This window comes from Phyllobates terribilis, unplaced genomic scaffold (assembly GCF_046119375.1).
Source record: "Phyllobates terribilis strain yellow unplaced genomic scaffold, ASM4611937v1 Scaffold_136__1_contigs__length_4911898, whole genome shotgun sequence".
Lineage (NCBI taxonomy): Eukaryota > Metazoa > Chordata > Amphibia > Anura > Dendrobatidae > Phyllobates > Phyllobates terribilis.
In genome coordinates, this window is record NW_027362896.1 from 62,187 (window position 1) to 82,805 (window position 20,619).

Here is a 20,619-nt window from a genome sequence, read left to right on the forward strand (position 1 = left end):
GAAACACCGGTAAAGGAACAAGGGAAGGGATTTTATTCTCCTTTGTTTCTAATAAAAAGAACAGACGGCACCTTCAGAACCATAGTCAACTGGAATGGCCTGAATAAATTCTTGATCTACAAACCCTTCAAGATGGAGTCTATAAGATCGGCCTTAAAAATGCTGTTCCCCAGATTCTATATGAGTGTCCTGGATCTGAAGGACGCCTATTACCACGTCCCAATCCATGCGAAGGATCAGCAATTCCTGAGAGTGGCTATATACAGGCGCTTCTCACAAAATTAGAATATCATCAAAAAGTTAATTTATTTCAGTTCTTCAATACAAAAAGTGAAGCTCCTATATTATATAGAGTCATTACCCACAGAGTGATCTATTTAAACTGTTTATTTCTGTTAATGTTGATTCTCTATGGAGTTAAGGTCAGGTGAGTTTGCTGCCAATCAAGCACAGTGATACTGTTGTGTGTAAACCAGGTATTGGTACTTTTGGCCGTGTGGACAGGGGCCAAGTCCTGCTGGAGAATGACATTTCCATCTCCATAAAGCTTGTGGGCAGAGGGAAGCATGAAGTGCTCTAATGTCCTGGTAGACGGCTGAGCTGACTTTGGTCTTGATAAAACACAGTGGACCTTCACCAGCAGATGACATGGCCCCCCAAACCATCACTGATTGTGGAGACTTCACACTAGACCTCCAGCAGCTTGGATTGTGGCCTCTCCACTCTTCCTCCAGACTCTGGGACCTTGATTCCCAAATGAAATGCAAAATTTACTTTCATCTGAAAACACCACCTCAGACCACTGAGCATCAGTCCAGGTGTTTTTCTCCTTGGACCAGGTAAGATGCTTCTGGCGTTGTCTATTGGTCATGAGTGCCTTGACACAAGGAATGCGACACTTGTAGCCCATGTCCTGGATACGTCTGTGTGTGGTGGCTCTTGAAGCAATGACTCCAGCAGCAGTCCACTCCTTGTGAATCTCCACCAAATTTTTGAATGGCCTTTTCTTAACAATCCTTTCAAAGCTGCGGTTATCCCGGTTGCTTGTGCATCTTTTTCTACCACACTTTTTCGTTCCACTCAACTTTCCATTAATATGCTCGGATACAGCACTCTGTGAACAGCCAGCTTCTTAATAACCTTTTGTGGCTTACCCTCCTTGTGGAGTGTGTCAATGACTGCCTTCTGGACATCTGTCAAGTCAGCAGTCTTCCCCATGATTGTGGATCCTACTGAAACAGACTAAGGGACCTTTTTAACTGCTTCGGAAGCCTTTGCAGATGTTTTTTGTTGATTATTCTAATTTACTGAGATAATGACTTTTGTGTTTTCATTTGCTGTAAACCATAATCATCAAGATTAACAGAAATAAACACTTGAAATAGATCCCTCTGTGTGTAATGACTCTATATAATATATGAGTTTCACTTTTTGAGTTGAACAACTGAAATAACTTAACTTTTTGATGATATTCTAATTTAGTAAGAAGCACTTGTATATCAACAAGTGAGTCAGGCATTTTCAATACACAGCTTTGCCCTTCGGATCTTTACGAAGATCATCCTGGAAGTCATGGTGCACCTGCGGGAACGGGATACCCTGGTAGTCCCGTACTTGGACGATTTTCTAGAAGTAGGCAAGCCAGTAAACCTCTACAATCTCAAGATGACCGAGGTCAGAACCAGTCTGGCAGAACTTGGGTGGATACTGAATCTTGAGAAATCAAGACTGGAGCCGTAGAGGGTTCAGTCTTTCTTAGGGCTTACCTTGGACTCAGGGGAACAGACTTGTCTGCTGCTGGAAGAGAAAGAGGACAAGATCGTGACCTTGGTTTCAGCAGCAGTCACAAGGCCATCTATGGCCTAAGGAAGGCAATGTCTCTACTAGGGACAATGTCTTAATATATATTCTAGCAGTGCAGTGGGCTCAAATACACTCCCGACATTTGCAGCAGGATATCCTAGCAGCAGAAAAACGACTCAGGATATTTAGAGGGAAAGATAACGCTTTCCAAGTCAACTATCATTTTAGTTACATGGTGGTTGGATTTAGAGAACCTGTCTTAGGGAGGTTCCACCTGCAAGGGCATCATGTTCGCATCATGTCGGACAACTGCATGACAGTCGCCTATATCAACCATCAAGGAGGCTCGAGATCCCGTCCTCTGATGTTGGTGACGGAAGAAATCCTGCAATTTGCAGAGCAACACCAGTTAACAGTATCAGCGCTGCATATACGAGGAGAAGAAAACGAAAGGGCAGATTTCTTGAGTCGGAATACACTGAGACAGGGAGAATGAGAGCTAATTCTGGCGGTAATCCAACAGATGGTGAACCGCTGGAGTTGCCCAGAGATAGACCTGTTCGCAAGCAGTCAGAACAGAAAAACAAGAACTTTTGCTCTTTGAATCTAAAGGAAAAACCTTATTTAGAGGATGCACTGCAGATCCCCTGGAACTTCAACCTGGCCTACGCTTCCACCCGCTAATGTTGATTCCAGCAGTGTTGAGGAAGGTCCGAGAAGAGCGAGCAAGAGTTATTTTGATCACTCTGTTTTGGCCCCGGAGACAAATGGTTCACCTGGATAAGGATGATGTCCGGATCAGATCCATGGGTCCTTCTTGATGTTCCGGATCTCCTCAAGCAGGGTCCAATCTTCCATCCTCAGATGCCGGGCCTGCATTTGATGACTTGAAGTTTAAGAGGTCATTTCTGATCCAAGAATGATTTTCTCTGAACCTGGTCACTACTCTGCTTAAAACAGAAAGCCAATAACGGCTAAAATTTATGATAGGATGTGGGCAAAATTCTTGTCCAGTTCAAGCCAATGAGCGAAAGGTAGAATTTAATAAAGGCCAATCAAGAGTTTCTCCAGAGGGTGCAAGTGTCGGCTCTAGGAGCCCTGTATAATTACAACTTGGCGGCAGATAGGTGGGTCATTAGATTCATAGAAGCATGTGACAGATCCAGACCGATTACCACCCCGAGAATGCCTCCCTGGGATCTGAACCTGGTCTTGGAAGCCCTGACTAAGTCTCCCTTTAAGCCATTAGAAGAGCTGACAGTCAGGGCACTCACCTTGAAGACGGTAATACTGGTAGCTCTGACATCAGCCAGTAGAGTTAGCGACTTACAGGCACTATCAGTTAATCATCTGTTCACTGAAGATAGGGTTACATTAAGACCAGACCCGACCTATCTCCCGAAGGTCACCTCTAAATTCCATTGAACCCCGGAAATCATTCTCCTTTCGCTCTATAATAATCCTAAGAATTCAGAAGAGCAGAGACTCCACACACTAGACATTAGGCAGGTCTTGATAGAATATTTGGCTGTGACCAAGCAATGGAGGAAGAAAGAAGCCTTGTTTGTGTCCTTCCGGGGAGCTAAGAAGGGTCTCAAAGTAACAAAGGGCACTATAGCTAGATGGATCAAGGACGCCATTGGCTTAGCATATTCTTCCAGTAATGTGTCAGTTCCAGAGAACTTGAGGGCTCATTCCACCAGGGTCATGGCGATCTCCTGGGCTGAGAAGACGGAAGTGTCTATCGACAAGATATGTAAGGCAGCGACATGATCATCCACTTCCACCTTCTATAAGCATTACCGACTTGATCTATCTTCATCTGTTGATCTATCCTTTGGGAGAAAGGTGTTAGAAGCTGTGATCCATCCCTAAGGTGTCTGTTCTATATAAATCTCTCAGGTGGTGCTGTCATGGGAGAAGGGGAAAAATCTTACGTACTTACCGGTAACGGGATTTTACAGAACCCATGACAGCACCCTTATATTCCCTCCCTTTTTTATCACTAAATGGTGTGCACTATCTATGGCGGTATAGTTAGAAATATTTTATTGGTGGTAGTTGTATACTAACATACTGTCTGGAGGTCCTCTCATGCTCTGAAACCCAACTGATGCGGAGGAGAGTTTCCGCCCTTTTACATCAGTAGGTTTCCTGTCCTTGATGGGCGGATACCATCTCTCAGGTGGTGCTGCCATGGGCTCTGTAAAATCCCGTTACCGGTAAGTAACTAAGATTTTTCGCTGAATACTTGGAGTTTGATATCAAACGTACTAAATGAAGTTAGTGTATCAGCTCACCAGTCCTTGTATAAAGGTTTTTCCGCTATTTGTCAGGAGCATGCAACTGACGCGTTTCGAACACTGGGTTCTTAATAATTTTTTTCTATTGGAGTTTGATAAGTCAATCACTGGAGAATATTACGCATCTCTATTAACCAAAGTTTGGGCCAAAATTGTGCAAACATGACAAGGAAAATTTTCCGAAGGCGTCTTGTTTTTGCAGGATAATGCGCCTGACCACAAGTCTCGAACTGCCTTTCAAAAACTCCAATGAAAGTGTTGATCATCCACCATATTCTTCTGATTTGACCCCATCTGATTATTACATTTTAACCGAAACTCAAAAAATCTTTTGAAATGATGAAAATTTACAAAATACGAGATGGTAACTGATGCAGAGGAGTCGTCTAAGTTCGGAGGTATTGTTACAGATCGTGGGGTCCCACATTTATAGCTTTCTTTTTAGGTAATATATCCATTAGAGGATCTTTTGTGACATTGCTTTAATTTATTTGGTGCCAAAATATATTTGTTGGGAGTTTTGAAGAAATGTAGTTGTAACTTTTTTTCAGAATATGACCTTTCATGAAGGATCTTGTAGGAAGAGGTATGTTGCATTTTTTTTCTAGAATTTTATAAATATGTTTATCTGATCTATTATATGTGGTGATGAGATTCAATTTCAATGGATTCATGTTTTTTTTGGTTTTATAATTTAAGAAAGTTTATTTAAAGCCAAAAAAATAGTTTCTTACCTTTATTTGTATGCGGTGTGGTAGATCGGCTCACTCAGCTATACATGGTGGTAGACACGGGAACACTGCCTCTTTAAGTTCTTCCCTGGTTTATTATACAGGCGGCATAAACCGGGGTGAAGTAAAACTAAACATGGCCCTTTGGGCAAAAACAGGAAAACAAACAAAACTCAGTGGTAATACCATGCACAGTCCTTGTGGTATCGGGGATCCACCCTCTCAGGGTTCAGTAAACACATTGTTCAGGTTTAGCTAAAACCAAACATCTCCTGTCTGAAGCTAGCCTCTCCAGATACTGAACACCACATGACTCAACAGGCTGGCTATTTATATCTCAGACCACAACTTGGGGTGGAGATATGGTGAACAGCCTCCCACCTGCTCTACAGCTGTTCACATAACACCTGGCAGATTTAAAATGGTTGATTAACCCTCTTGGCACATAACATGCTGGAGAAAACTTCCAGGTTTCACATCACTGAAGCCAACTGCCTCAGTGAAACATATCTCCCCTCCAGTACTCTGCCAGTGACTTTATCACATATCCCCCTGCCTGACCAAAGTCGGGGGTTTTGGCACCTTCATTCACTAAACAGGGAAGTCTGGAAGGGCATCTGCATTACCATGTAATTTCCCGGGCCTGTGCTCCACATGAAAACTAAAGTTCTGGAGGGCTAGAAACCTCTTAGTCACCTGGGCATTCTCCCCTGTTCGTTCCCTCATCCATCTCAGGGGTGCATGATCTGACATTAACCTGAACTTCTAGCCTAAAAGGTAATACCTCAGGGTGTCAACTGCCCATTTGACAGCCAAGCACTCTTTTTCTATGATGGCATAGCTTTTCTCACAGGCAGAGAGTTTTCTGCTTAGATACAGGATGGGATGTTCCTCCCCGTTTACTTATTGGGACAACACAGCTCCTAACCCGACCTCTGATGCATCCACCTGGACCACAAACTCCTTGCTGAAGTCAGGAGCAATCAAGACCGGCTGCTTACACATTGTGAGCTTCAATTCCTGGAACTCTCCCTAAGCTTTAGAAGACCATTTGGCCATCACCGTCTTCGTACCTTTCAGCAGGTCAGTCAGGGGTGCAGCCATCATGGCAAAATTGGGGATAAAACGCCAATAGTATCCCCCAATTCCCAGACACGCCCGATCCTGTTTCTTGGAGGCCGGATGTGGCCAATTTTGGATTGCTTCCACCTTATTCACTTGTGGCTTTATATTGCCTCTTCCGACATTGTAGCCCAAGTATTTCACCTCTTCTTTTCCCATGGTGCACTTCTTTGGGTTTATTGCAAACCCGGCCTTCCTCAGCACATCCAGTACTGCTGGGACCTTCTGCAGGTGACTTCCCCAATCCGGGCTGAAGATTACAATGTCGTCCAGATAAACGGCGGTATACTTCTTGTGCGAGGCTAGGATCCGGTCCATGGCCCTCTGGAAGGTAGCTGGGGCTCCCTGCACATCGAATGGCATCCTGGTGTACTGAAAGCACCCTTCAGGTGTAGAAAAGGCCATTTACGCCTTGGCCCTTGGAGACAGGAGAATTTGCCAGTACCCTTTTGTCAGGTCCAGGGTGGTGATATATCTGTCTGGCTCTAGCCTCTCAATAAGTTCATCGGCCCGGGGCATCGGATATGTGTCGAACTTGGACACCTCATTTAGCTTCCTGTAGTTGTTACAGAAATGCCACTCTCCGTCCGGCTTTGGCATAAGGACAATGGGGCTGGACCAGCCGCTCTTTAACTCCTTGACAATGCCAGGATCAACATTACCTCCTTGGAGATCACCTCGCTTTGGGAATCCGGTACGGCTTTTGGTTCACCCTCACATGTGGTTCGGTCAGATTTCATGGTCCACCACCTGCGCACAACCTGGCAACTCTGAAAACAGGTCCCAATTCCGCTGAAGCAGCCCTCGACATTGTTGCTTCTGGGCCGGTGACAGTGTCTCTGCTACTGTAACATCCTTGGCCCTGGCTTCAGGATGGGCCCCCAGGCACGTAGTTTCCACCGGTTTCCTGTCCCACCATGGTTTGAGCAGGTTAATGTGGTACACCTGGACCGGCTTTCTTCTTCCTGGTTGGTGGACCTTGTGGTTGATGTCACTGAACTTTTTGACCACCTCGTATGGCCCCTGCTACTTGGCCAGGAATTTACTTTCCACCCTGGGGATTAACACCAACACACCTAAACTGTCTCAGTCTCGCAGACCAGTTCTGCATCTGGGCCACATGCTCGATGACGCTTTTTTGGGGTGTCACCTCGGATTCCCATGTCTCCTTTGCAATGTCGAGAAGTTCGCGAGGGTGCCGTCCATATAGCAGCTCCAAGGGGGAGAATCCCGCAGAGGCCTGGGGAACTTCCCTAACAGAGAATAGCAGGTAGGGGAGTAGGCAATCCCAGTGTCGGCCATCCTTTTCCACAACCTTCTTCAGCATGGATTTTAGGGTCTAACCGCTCCACGAGGCTGTCCATCTGCGGATGGTACACGGAGGTCCTGAGTTGTGTAATTTAGAGAGCCTTACACAACTCCCTCATCACTTTTGACATGAAAGGAGCTCCTTGTCAGGATCTCCTTTGGCAGGCCCGTCCGGGAGAAAATATGCACTAGCTCTCAGACTATAATTTTGGCAGAGGAGTTTCTCAATGGTACCGTGTTGCGTAGTCTATCACCACTAAAATGTACTGGTGCCCCCTGGCGGACTTAACCAGGGGCCTGACAAGGTCCATGGCAATCCGGTTGAACGGGACCTTTATAATGGGCAACAGCACTAGGGGACTACGAAAGTGAGTTACTGAAGCAGTTAGCTGACAGGTAGGGCAAGATCGACAGAAATTTACAATGTCTCGGTGACATCCAGGTCAGTAGAACCTCTGCAGGACCCGCTCTTGTGTTTTCTCTACTCCCAGATGCCCCCCCAAGACATGAGCATGGGCCAAATCTAATACTCTATGCCAATAGGCACCCGGCACCAACAACTACTCTATCACTTCCACTGTGGGTTTAGTGACCCGATAAAGCAGCTCCTCATTTATTGTGAAATATGGGAACCTGGTGTCTGTCCCTGGCTCTTGAGCAACCACATTTATTACAGATTCATTATCGAATGCATTCTTCAAGGTAACATCCTGCATTTGAGCAGTACCAATATTTCCCCCAGAATCCCCCAATTCAGGAATCTCGGTCTACTGGGTCACCATCTCGTCCTAGTCACCAGCAAAGACACACAGGGTAAACTCATCCGCCTCTTACTGCGACGGGGATCCATCATGGTGTAACCAGCTCCTGTCTGAGTCACTTGGTACCCCCGCTTTCCGCATCATCGCCCGGGGTCATTTTTTGCATTGCTCGTCTTACCTCCTTCTGGACGCATGTGTCGTTACCTAGACTTGGGGGAGTGGCTGCCGGCCACACACAAACCGCCTTTGTGAGCAACTCAATCTGCTGCTGCTGTTGTCGGTACTGGTCTTGTTGCTGCTGCTGCAGGTGCTGATGCTGCTGTTGTTGGATCTGTTGCATCAGCAGCTTAATTGTCTCCTGATGTGCCAGCTGTTGCTGCTGTTGGGCCAGCTGTTGCTGCTGTTGTGCTTTCACAAGGTGCTTAATCAGGTCCTCCATGCTGCCTAACTTCACTTCCTGGCTCACTGCCGACTTCACCCAAGACATGCAGTTTATCCACTGCCGTAACGAGTGCTCCCTAGGGAAATTGCCCTCACTTCTAGCACCACCTGTGGTAGATGAGCTCACTCAGCTATACATGGAGGTAGACACGGGAACTCTGTCTCTTAAAGTTCTTGCCAGGTTTATTATACAGGTGGCATAAACCGTGGTGAAGTAAAAATAAATACAGCCCTTTGGACAAAAACAGGAAAACAAACAAAACTCAGTGGTAATACCACACACAGTCTTTGTGGTATCGGAGATTCACCCTTTCAGGGTTCAGCAAACACACTGTTCAGGTTTAGCTAAAACCAAACATCTCCTGTCTGGAGCTAGCCTCTCCAGATTATGAAAACCACATGACTCAACAGGGTGGCTATTTATATCTCAGACCTCACCTCGGGTGGAGATATGGTGAATAGCCTCGCACCTGCTCTACAGCTGTTCACATAAAACCTGACCCATTAAAAATGGCTGATTAACCCTCTCGGCACATAACAAGCCAACAGCCTAAGTGAAACATATCTCCTTTCCAGCACTCTGTCAGTGACTTTGTCACAGCGCATTATGACCAATAAAGGACCATCACAGTTTCAGTGATTCTTTTAGAGTACTAATAACTTTATCAACACCCCACAACCCACAAAAAAGCCACCATAAAGTTCCATTAACTAAAAAATAAAAATGTTATGGGTCTTTTAATGCAGCAAAAGAAATAAAAGTCATAAATACAGTAGGTTTATTGTACGAGTAGAAGACCAAAAATTACTTCGGTGTGAGCTCTTTGATGTTTATGAACTTGTTATCTATTGGCATTTCCCTTTTATGACATCTTTGATGTCTAACGAGATCTACTTTAGCCCTATAACATTTCCCACATTCCGGACATGAATACGGCTTCTCCCCGGTGTGGCTTCTCTGATGTATAACAAAAGCTGATTTATGGCTAAAACATTTGCCACATTCTAAACATGAAAAAGGCTTCTCTCCCGTGTGAATTCTCTCATGTATAGTAAGAGTTGATTTCTGCTTAAAACATTTTCCGCATTCTAAACATGAGTACGGCTTCTCCCCTGTGTGAATTTTTTGATGCTTAACCAGATTTGATCTCCAATTAAAACATTTTCCACATTCTGGGCATGAAAATGGCTTTTCATCTGTGTGATTTCTTTGATGTTTTATGACATCTACTTTAGTCCTATAACATTTCCCACATTCTGAACATGAAAATGGCTTTTCCCCTGTGTGAGTTCTCTGGTGATTAACAAGATTAGATTTGTCGTTAAAACATTTTCCACACACTGGGCATAAAAATGGTTTCTCCCCTGTGTGAATTCTTTGATGTGTAACAAGATCTGATTTCCATTTAAAAAACGCCTCACATTCTGAGCATGAAAATGACGGTGGCTTTTTCCTTGTGTGAATTCGATGATGTCTAATAAGATCTGATTTCTGAACAAAACATTTCCCACATTCTGAACATGCAAATGGCTTATCTCCTGTGTGAATTCTCTGATGTATAGCAAGAGTTGGCTTCCATGTAAAGCATTTCCCACATTCTGAACATGAGTACGGCTTCTCCCCTGTGTGAATTCTTTGATGCTCAACAAGATTTGACTTTCGATTAAAACATTTCCCGCATTCTGAACATGAGTATGGCTTCTCCCCTGTGTGAGTTCTCTGATGTGTAACAAGATCGGAATTATGATTAAAATATTTCCCACATTCTGAGCATATAAATGTCTTCAACCTTGCGTGAGATCTTCGCTCTTTAACTCCCTTTCTGTTACTTTTCTTTTGCTTAACAGTCTGTGATGAATCTGAAGATAGATCTTTGTTGTGAAAGGGTGAGGGTATATCTGGAATAATGGCACGCTCTTCGTATGTATCTAGGCTGATACCACAACCTTCAGCTTTAAATTCTGAGGATATCGGAGATCTCTCTGAGTTCCTCGTAAAGACATCTGCCAAGAATACAACAGATTTACTTTGTGATAATATAACTGGGGAGCCTGTCACATTGTGCATGCAGTCCGGACTTTGGACAGAGGAAAAACTGAGCAGAACAATATTGGAAAAGATTTAGTATAACTTGAATTTTATTCTTTGAAATCCCTGGCGTTTGTATGCATCTTAGTTAAGTGGGCAGTTCTACTTAGTGATTGACAGCTATCTCTGCATGCACAATCATACAAGGAAAACTGTCAATCATTGAATAGGTGTATAGGTTGGTGTATAGGTATATGGTAGACACTAAGGCCTTTGTTTGGCCTCAGGTTTCCATAGCAAACCTTTGGCACCCTGCAATTGAGTAGTGGGTGGGTTGATGTGCTGACAGAAGGAGAGCTCTCCCTCTGTCAAATGCCTCTCTTTGACCGCCGGTTCTGTATATCGGGCTCCTAATTCTGATAAGTGGAAGCATTCTTTAGGAAACCATTTATATAGAGGTAACAAATAAAATTGACATCTTAAAAAATGTAGCTTAAAATTATTATAGTTAAGGAGTGAGAATAATCTGTGGCTTCTCAGCATTTAGTGGTCACTACTCACCTGGGTGGTCATATGTAGGAATCTCCTCTTTACACCGCTCATCACCCCTCACATATGTCTCTGTAGTATTAATATGGGTCAGATCTTCACCCTGAAACAAATATTGTAAAAGTCACAGACAGATGGAGAAGTCCCATCTATGATCAGCTCTAATCCTGCCATCTCCACCGTTCTCATTACACAAGTATAAAACATATAATACTGGTGGATAAAACAAGACTGAACACAAGACCTTCACAGCCGTCTACACATCATAGGGGAGATCTCATGACACCTTCTCTCCATCTACCTGATGATCCTGAGGAACACTGGGATCTTCTTGTTTACAGTCCTGTGGAAGAAGAGGACGGGGACATCTCTCTGGTGTTGTCCTCTTACTGGATAGATCTGGAGGAAACACATACAGGGACTGAATCCATTCTTTACATACAGATAATTATAGGCCATGTGTATTTAGTCCTGTCTATTACCTGGAGATGTGAGGGGCTGGGGAACCTCCATCATGACGTCCTTGTACAGATCTTTGTGTCCTTCTAAATACTCCCACTCCTCCATGGAGAAATAGACGGCGACATCCTGACACCTTATAGGAACCTGACACATACAATGATACCGTCATCCCCCCGATCCCTTCATAGCGTTACTGTATAATATCCCAGCATTCCCAGCAGTGTCACCTCTCCAGTCAGCAGCTCAATCATCTTGTAGGTGAGTTCTAGGATCTTCTGGTCATTGATGTCCTCATGTATCAGGGGGTGAGGTGGAGGCCCCGTGATTGGGCTCAGGGGTCTTCCCCATCCCTCAGACACAGGGTCCTGACAGCGCTCACTAGAGGTCTTCTTCACTACTGTGTAATCCTGGTTATGGAGAGACACATTAATAAATCTCACTCCAGACATTTCCAGAGTCCTCACCTCTCCAGTTCTGTCCATCTGTTATTCCCATAGATAAGAATGATGTAATGTGACGTCATCAGAATCTCTCACCTCTCCAGTAAGCCGGAAGAGGATCTCTAGGGTGAGGTGTAATATCCTCTCCACCATCTTCTCCCTGTCCATATCCATTCTGCGGCCAAGGTCAATTTTGGAGAAGATATCAAGTAAAAAGTTTACAAACACACAAAATAGGCAAAAAAAAACAACCCACTAGTAGATCGGCAATGCTTGTATAATCTAGTAAAGCGCCTCATAGATCTATAGATTTGTGCCTTTGTTCTGTCAGTTGGGATCACAAAAGATTTAGATCATGAAAAAAATCATATAATGAATAATATGGGGAACTCGAGGAACAAGCATCAAAGGTCATTTTACAGTCAATAAAAATGGGATTGATCAATATATATAAATCTTACGACTTTACACGAACTCCTGAAAAGGTTTCATCTTTTTCGTTAATTTTTTGTAACCAAATTCTTCAAAATTGGCGCACCCAGTTCATGAATTTTGCGCAAAATAAAACAATGCTCTTTATTTTTGTCTTTAATCTTTAAAACAAAAAAGTTTCATATTCTGATAAAATGTGACAAAATTTGAACAAAAATGTCAGATGCACATAAAATCACTCCAAGGAGGAGGGGGTTGATTAGAATTTGCACACAAAAAAAAAATCGACTTTTTAAAAAGTCACAATTGATGAATCAGCTGAAAACCTAAACCCGACATTCCTGCGGTGTCAGCACTCGCTCTCCCGGGGCTCACGTGACACTATGTAAGGCAATCCCTGCAGCCAATCAGGACTGGATTCACTCTCCTCTCTGCGGCTGTTCTCTCACTTCCACTGGATGACAATTTTGTCTGTAGAGAGAGGAGAGTGAAGCCAGCGCTGATTGGCTGCAGGGATTGCGTGACATAACAATGTCACGTGAGCCCCAGGAGAGCCAGTGCTGACACTGCTGGAATGGCGACACCACTGTATTTGTGTTTTTTTTTTAATTTTACTGGGTGAAACATAGAGATTAAGAAAGAGTTGTCAGAGTAGTTCACAAACCCTTTAAAACAAGTGTCAGAACTGAAAAAAAATTGTTGAAAAACTGCATGGAATTCTCCGATTTTTCCACCTAAAGCGAAACAGAAAACTTCTGCCTGAACATACTTAAAGGACCCAGTCCAGACTTTTATGTCTAGTTTTTCACCTCTTTTTTTTCATTATTTTTTTATTCTTCTAATTTGCGCCTTTTTAGATGTATTTTTTATGTTTTCCTTTCTCTTCGGGGTCTCCAAACTTTCCAACTGATTCATTAATTGCCACTGTTAGTGCAATTTTACTACATTCCTCCCCCCTCCACCCCCTGCCTTCCTTTAGGTACATCTTAATTTTTTTTCTGCTAATTTTAGCGGAACATGCGACTTTTTGCTCTGAAAAAAAAGGTTCAAACCAATAAAAGACAAAAAAATAAAGAGCATTTGTAATTTTGAGCAAAATTTATGCACCGTTTTGAAGAATTTGGTGAAAATAATGTCAACGAGTACCACAAGAACTCGTTTATTCAAGTGAACGAGTCCGCGAAGAAAATGGGACTGTCCACGGACGGCATCTGGAATTGTCCTTACATTTTTGTGCAAATGTAATATATGTGAAAAACGCATGAAATAAAAAAAACATATATTTTTTTGGACGTGCGTGTGTGAATAACGCCTAATACCGACAGACAGTAATGGGGAATCTCGAGCACATACCTCCACCTGCAGAGCCGCTCGCTGGATATATAGCTCGTTCTGTGCGCACAGGACCTGTGATGAGGTCACAGTCATGTGACCAGGGGAGGAGTATATATAACAATATGGAGCCTGTTATTCCAGCAGACCAGAAGTGACCGGCGTCCCGTCTAGTGGAGGGAAAGGACTTTTCTCGTTACTTCTCTACTTTATATAAATCTGTCGGGGGCAGAACTACAGTACATCTCCCATCAACACCCGGGAGTGAGACAAGCTAGAAAAGTGAGGGAAAAGAGAAAAACTGGACAGTTTTCAGTCCTGTCAGGAAGATTATGAGATAATCCACTATAGTCGTCTCTCTGAGTGACCTCCATATTAGCCGAGGTAGACTGAGAAATGGCGTCGTTCATATTATTTGAGGCCGACTAAAAGAGAGAATCCTTCATCGTATCTGAGGTACAAAGACAGCGTCCTCCATGACATCTGAGGTAAACTGAGGGAGAGAGAAAGAGAGCGCCATCTTATATCAAGAAGATTGAAAAATAGAGCTGAGGTAGACAGAGCTAAAACATCCTCGATTTCGAAGAAATAGAGCAGCCTTCATTTTGTTTGAGGATGACTTAGAGAGGGCATCCTCCATTCTTTCTAAAGACAACAGGATACTCCATTTTATCGGAGGTAGACACAGAATAAGCATCATCGATTTATCTGAGACAAATGAGAGCAGAAACAGCGCATCCTCCATTTTATCTGAAGAAAACCCGCAAATCCTCCATTTTATCTGAAGAAAACAGAGCATGCTCCATTTTATCTGAAGAAAACAGAGCATGCTCCATTTTATCTGAAGAAAACAGCGCATCCTCCATTTTATCTGAAGAAAACAGCGCATCCTCCATTTTATCTGAAGAAAACAGCGCATCATCCATTTTATCTGAAGAAAACAGCGCATCCTCCATTTAATCTGAAGAAAACAGAACATCCTCCATTTTATCTGAAGAAAACCACGAATCCTCCATTTTATCTGAAGAAAACTGCGCATCCTCCATTTTATCTGAAGAAAACCGCGAATCCTCCATTTTATCTGAAGAAAACAGAACATCCTCCATTTTATCTGAAGAAAACAGCGCATCCTCCATCTTATCTGAAGAAAACAGCGCATCCTCCATTTTATCTGAAGAAAACAGAGCATCCTCCATTTTATCTGAAGAAAACAGAGCATCCTCCATTTTATCTGAAGAAAACAGCACATCCTCCATCTTATCTGAAGAAAACAGCGCATCCTCCATTTTATCTGAAGAAAACAGCGCATCCTCCATTTTATCTGAAGAAAACAGAACATCCTTCATTTTATCTCAAGAAAACAGAGCATCTTCCATTTTATCTGAAGAAAACAGAGCATCTTCCATTTTATCTGAAAAAGAGAGCATCTTCCATTTTATCTGAAGAAAACAGCGCATCCTCCATTTTATCTGAAGAAAACAGCGCATCCTCCATTTTATCTGAAGAAAACAGCGCATCCTCCATTTAATCTGAAGAAAACAGAACATCCTCCATTTTATCTGAAGAAAACCACGAATCCTCCATTTTATCTGAAGAAAACTGCGCATCCTCCATTTTATCTGAAGAAAACCGCGAATCCTCCATTTTATCTGAAGAAAACAGAACATCCTCCATTTTATCTGAAGAAAACAGCGCATCCTCCATTTAATCTGAAGAAAACAGAACATCCTCCATTTTATCTGAAGAAAACAGAGCATCCTCCATTTTATCTGAAGAAAACAGCGCATCCTCCATTTTATCTGAAGAAAACAGAGCATCCTCCATTTTATCTGAAGAAAACAGAACATTCTCCATTTTATCTGAAGAAAACAGAGCATCCTCCATTTTATCTGAAGAAAACAGAACATTCTCCATTTTATCTGAAGAAAACAGAACATCCTCCATTTTATCTGAAGAAAACAGAGCATCCTCCATTTTATCTGAAGAAAACAGAGCATCCTCCATTTTATCTGAAGAAAACAGAACATTCTCCATTTTATCTGAAGAAAACAGAACATCCTCCATTTTATCTGAAGAAAACCGCGCATCCTCCATTTTATCTGAAGAAAACAACGCATCCTCCATTTTATCTGAAGAAAACAGAGCATCCTCCATTTTATCTGAAGAAAACAGAACATCCTCCATTTTATCTGAAGAAAACAGAACATCCTCCATTTTATCTGAAGAAAACAAGGCATCCTCCATTTTATCTGAAGAAAACAGTGCATCCTCCATTTTATCTGAAGAAAACAGAGCATCCTCCATTTTATCTGAAGAAAACAGAGCATCCTCCATTTTATCTGAAGAAAACAGTGCATCCTCCATTTTATCTGAAGAAAACAGCGCATCCTCCATTTTATCTGAAGAAAACAGCGCATCCTCCATTTTATCTGAAGAAAACCGCAAATCCTCCATTTTATCTGAAGAAAACAGCGCATCCTCCATTTTATCTGAAGAAAACAGAACATCCTCCATTTTATCTGAAGAAAACAGCGCATCCTCCATTTTAACTGAAGAAAACAGCGCATCCTCCATTTTATCTGAAGAAAACAACGCATCCTCCATTTTATCTGAAGAAAACTGCGCATCCTCCATTTTATCTGAAGAAAACAGCGCATCCTCCATTTTATCTGAAGAAAACAGCGCATCCTCCATTTTATCTGAAGAAAACAGAGCATCCTCCATTTTATCTGAAGAAAACCGCGCATCCTCCATCTTATCTGAAGAAAACCGCAAATCCTCCATCTTATCTGAAGAAAACCGCAAATCCTCCATTTTATCTGAATAACACAGCACATCCTCCATCTTATCTGAAGAAATCAGAGGAGCCTCCATTTTATGTGAGGTAATCTGGCAGAAAATTCACCATTTTATCTGAGTAAGGCCAGATTCAGGCAAGCATATGAAATTTTGTCTGATTTTCATCGATATTCCATCTCTATGTCTGTTTTTAAATCCATAGCATATGTTTTTATACATCAGCTTTAATATAATGTACAAATGTAGAATTTAGTCTCATATGTAAACAATTACACCATACGTAAATAACCAGCTGCTTCACCGGTGCCATGCTGTTCCAGTCACTGCACTGGTTGCCCATTCGCTACAGAATACAATACAAAGGTATCTCTATCATCCACAAAGCTCTTCACAGATCTGCACCATCCTATATCTCCTCCCTCATCTCTGTCTATCACCCTACCCATGCAGTGGTGTACCACCAATGGCAGCAGACCACACTGCCGCTATAGGGCTCGTGAGTCCAGGGGTCCCGTGCCAGTGCTGGCACCGGGCCCCACCAACTGGTATAGTACTTTCGGCTGTATCGGCAGCCTGGATGTCGATACATTTGGAAACAATGATGGGAGAGGGAGACATCAGCTGATGCTCACTCTCCCATCATTCCCCCTCTGTGTCTGATCTCTGTGACATCTCAGCGCATAGGACGCAATAACGTCACTACAGCACGCCCTCTGTGCTTAGCAGTGCTGAGAGTCAGAAGATGTGCTGCAGAGACAAGGGGAACGGGGAGAGGTGAGTATTTATTTTTAATGTGGGGCCCATTATACTGTATGGAGGACTTCATGGGGCCCATTATATTGTATGGAAGACTATGTGGGCTCCATTATACTGTATGGATGACTATATGGGGCCCATAATACTGTATGGAGCACTATATGGGACACATAATAATGTATGGAGGACATCATCGGGCTATTATACTTTATGGAGGACTATATGGAGCCTATAATACTGTATTGAGGACTATATGGGGCCCATAATACTGTAAGGATTATAGGGGCCCATAATACTGTATGGAGCACTATATTAGGCCAATAATACTGTATGGAGGGCTATGTGGGGCCCATAATACTGCATGGAGGACTATGTCGGGTCCATAATACTGTATGGAGGACTACCTGGGGTCCATTATACTGCATGGAGGAATATGTGGAGCCATTATACTGTATGGAGGACTATGTGGGGTCCATTATACTGCATGGAGGAATATGTGGGGCACATTATACTGTATGAAGGGCTATGTAGGGGCCATTATACTATTTGGAGGGCTATGTGGGAGCCATTATAGTATTTGGAGGGCTATGTGGGAGCCATTATACTATTTGGAGGGCTATGTGGGGACCATTATACTATTTGGGGGGCTATGTGGGAGCCATTATACTGTATGCAGGACTATGTGGGGGCCATTATACTATTTGGAGGGCTATGTGGGAGCCATTATACAATTTGGAGGGCTATATGGGGACCATTGTACTATTTGGAGGGCTCTGTGGGGGCAATTATACTATTTGGAGGGGTATGAGGGGTCCATTATACTATTTGGAAGGCTATGTGGGAGCCATTATACTATTTGGAGGGCTATGTGGGGCCCATTACACTATTTGGAGGGCTATGTGGGGGCCATTATACTATTTGGAGTGCTTTGTGGGAGCCATTATACTATTTCGATGGCTATGTGGGGACCATTATACTATGTGGGGCCATTATACTATTTGGAGGGCTATGTGGGGACCATTATACTATGTGGGGGCCTGTATACTATTTGGAGGGCCATGTGGGGACCATTATACTATGTGGGGGCCATTATACTATTTGGAGGGCTATGTGGGGACCATTATACTATGTGGGGGCCATTATACTATTTGGAGGGCTATGTGGAGACCATTATACTATGTGGGGGCCATTATACTATTTGGAGGGCCATGTGGGGACCATTATACTATTTAGAAGGCTATGTGGGGGCCATTATACTATTTGGAGGGCTTTGTGGGAGCCATTATACTATTTCGCTGGCTATGTGGGGACCATTATACTATGTGGGGCCATTATACTATTTGGAGGGCTATGTGGGGGCCTTTATACTATTTGGAGGGCCATGTGGGGACCATTATACTATGTGGGGGCCATTATACTATTTGGAGGGCTATGTGGGGACCATTATACTATGTGGGGGCCATTATACTATTTGGAGGGCTATGTGGAGACCATTATACTATGTGGGGGCCATTATACTATTTGGAGGGCCATGTGGGGACCATTATACTATGTGGGAGCCATTTTACTATTTAGAGGGCCATGTGGGGACCATTATACTATGTGGGAGCCATTTTACTATTTAGAGGGCCATGTGGGGACCATTATACTATGTGGGAGCCATTATACTATTTAGAGGGCCATGTGGGGACCATTATACTATGTGGGGGCCATTATACTATTTGGAGGGCTATGTGGGGACCATTATACTATGTGGGGGCCATTATACTATTTCGAGAGCTATGTGGGAACCATTATACTATGTGGGGCCATTATACTATTTGGAGGGCTATGTGGGGACCATTATACTATGTGGGGGCCATTATACTATTTGGATGTCTATGTGGGGACCATTATACTATGTGGGGGCCATTATTCTATTTGGAGGGCTATGTGGAGACCATTATACTAAGTGCGGGCCATTATACTATTTGGAGGGCCATGTGGGGACCATTACCATTATACTATTTGGAGGGCTACGCATTGCCATTATACTATTTAGAGGGCCATGTGCGGACCATTATACTATGTGGGGGCCATTATACTATTTGGATGGCTATGTGGGTACCATTATACTATGTGGGGGCCATTATACTATTTGGAGGGCCATGTGGGGACCATTATACTATGTGGGGGCCATTATAACATTTGGAGGGCCATGTGGGAACCATTATACTATGTGGGGGCCATTATAACATTTGGAGGGCCATGTGGGGACCATTATACTATGTGGGGGCCATTATACTATTTGGAGGGCCATGTGGGGACCATTATACAATGTGGGGGCCATTATCCTTTTTGGAGGGCTATGTGGGGGCCATTATACTATTTCGAGAGCTATGTGGGAACCATTATACTATGTGGGGCCATTATACTATTTGGAGGGCTATGTGGGGACCATTATACTATGTGGGGGCCATTATACTATTTGGATGGCTATGTGGGTACCACTATACTATGTGGGGGCCATTATACTATTTGGAGGGCCATGTGGGGACCATTATACTATGTGGGGGCCATTATCCTTTTTGGAGGGCTATGTGGGGGCCATTATACTATATGGAGGGCTATGTGGGGACCATTATACTATGTGGGGCCATTATACTATTTTGAGGGCCATGTGGGGGCCATTATCATTATACCATTTTGAGGGCAACGCATTGCCATTATCCTATTTGGAGGGCTATGTGGGGGCCATTATACTATTTGGAGGGCCATGTGGGGATCATTATACTATGTGGGGGCCATTATCCTTTTTGGAGGGCCATGTGGGGACCATTATACTATGTGGGGGCCATTATCCTTTTTGGAGGGCTATGTGGGGGCCATTATACTATTTGGAGGGCTATGTGGGGGCCATTATACTATATGGAGGGCTATGTGGGGGCCATTATACTATTTGGAGGGCTATGTGGGGGCTATTATACTATTTGGAGGGCTATGTGGGGACCATTATACTATATGGAGGACTATAGATATTAAAGAGAAATGGAGTGATTATCCCCAAAAATCGAACAATAAACAAATTACATCTATTATAAAGATGTGTGGATAAAATATATACATTTTTATTACAAATATCAAACAGATAAATAGTACAAAACAATGAATGGAGCCATTTAATGCTAGTAAACAGAGGTGGGGCTGCTATCCCTGCGGTTCATGTGTGGCATGTAGAAACATCGTTCATACGACCACATTCACATTAGCGGACGGTACCAGCTATGTAGTATATTATGCCACATGCATCTGCAATTTGATATATTTGGGACTTACATTACGTGAACTCCGGGTCCGTACAACAGAGCATGT

At 43.2% G+C, this 20,619-nt stretch overlaps 1 protein-coding gene across 1 annotated transcript in view; it reads right to left on the reverse strand.

The window, feature by feature from the left end:
• Window positions 1–20,619, reverse strand: part of LOC141204997 (uncharacterized) — a 125,893-nt gene that overhangs the window by 28,023 nt on the left and 77,251 nt on the right. The window contains exons 9-10 of the mRNA XM_073664053.1: window positions 11,060–11,150; window positions 9,340–10,473 (exon numbers count right to left, since the gene is read on the reverse strand). Of these exons, the coding sequence (XP_073520154.1) occupies window positions 9,340–10,473; window positions 11,060–11,150 (1,225 nt within the window). The remainder of the gene's footprint in view (window positions 1–9,339; window positions 10,474–11,059; window positions 11,151–20,619) is intronic.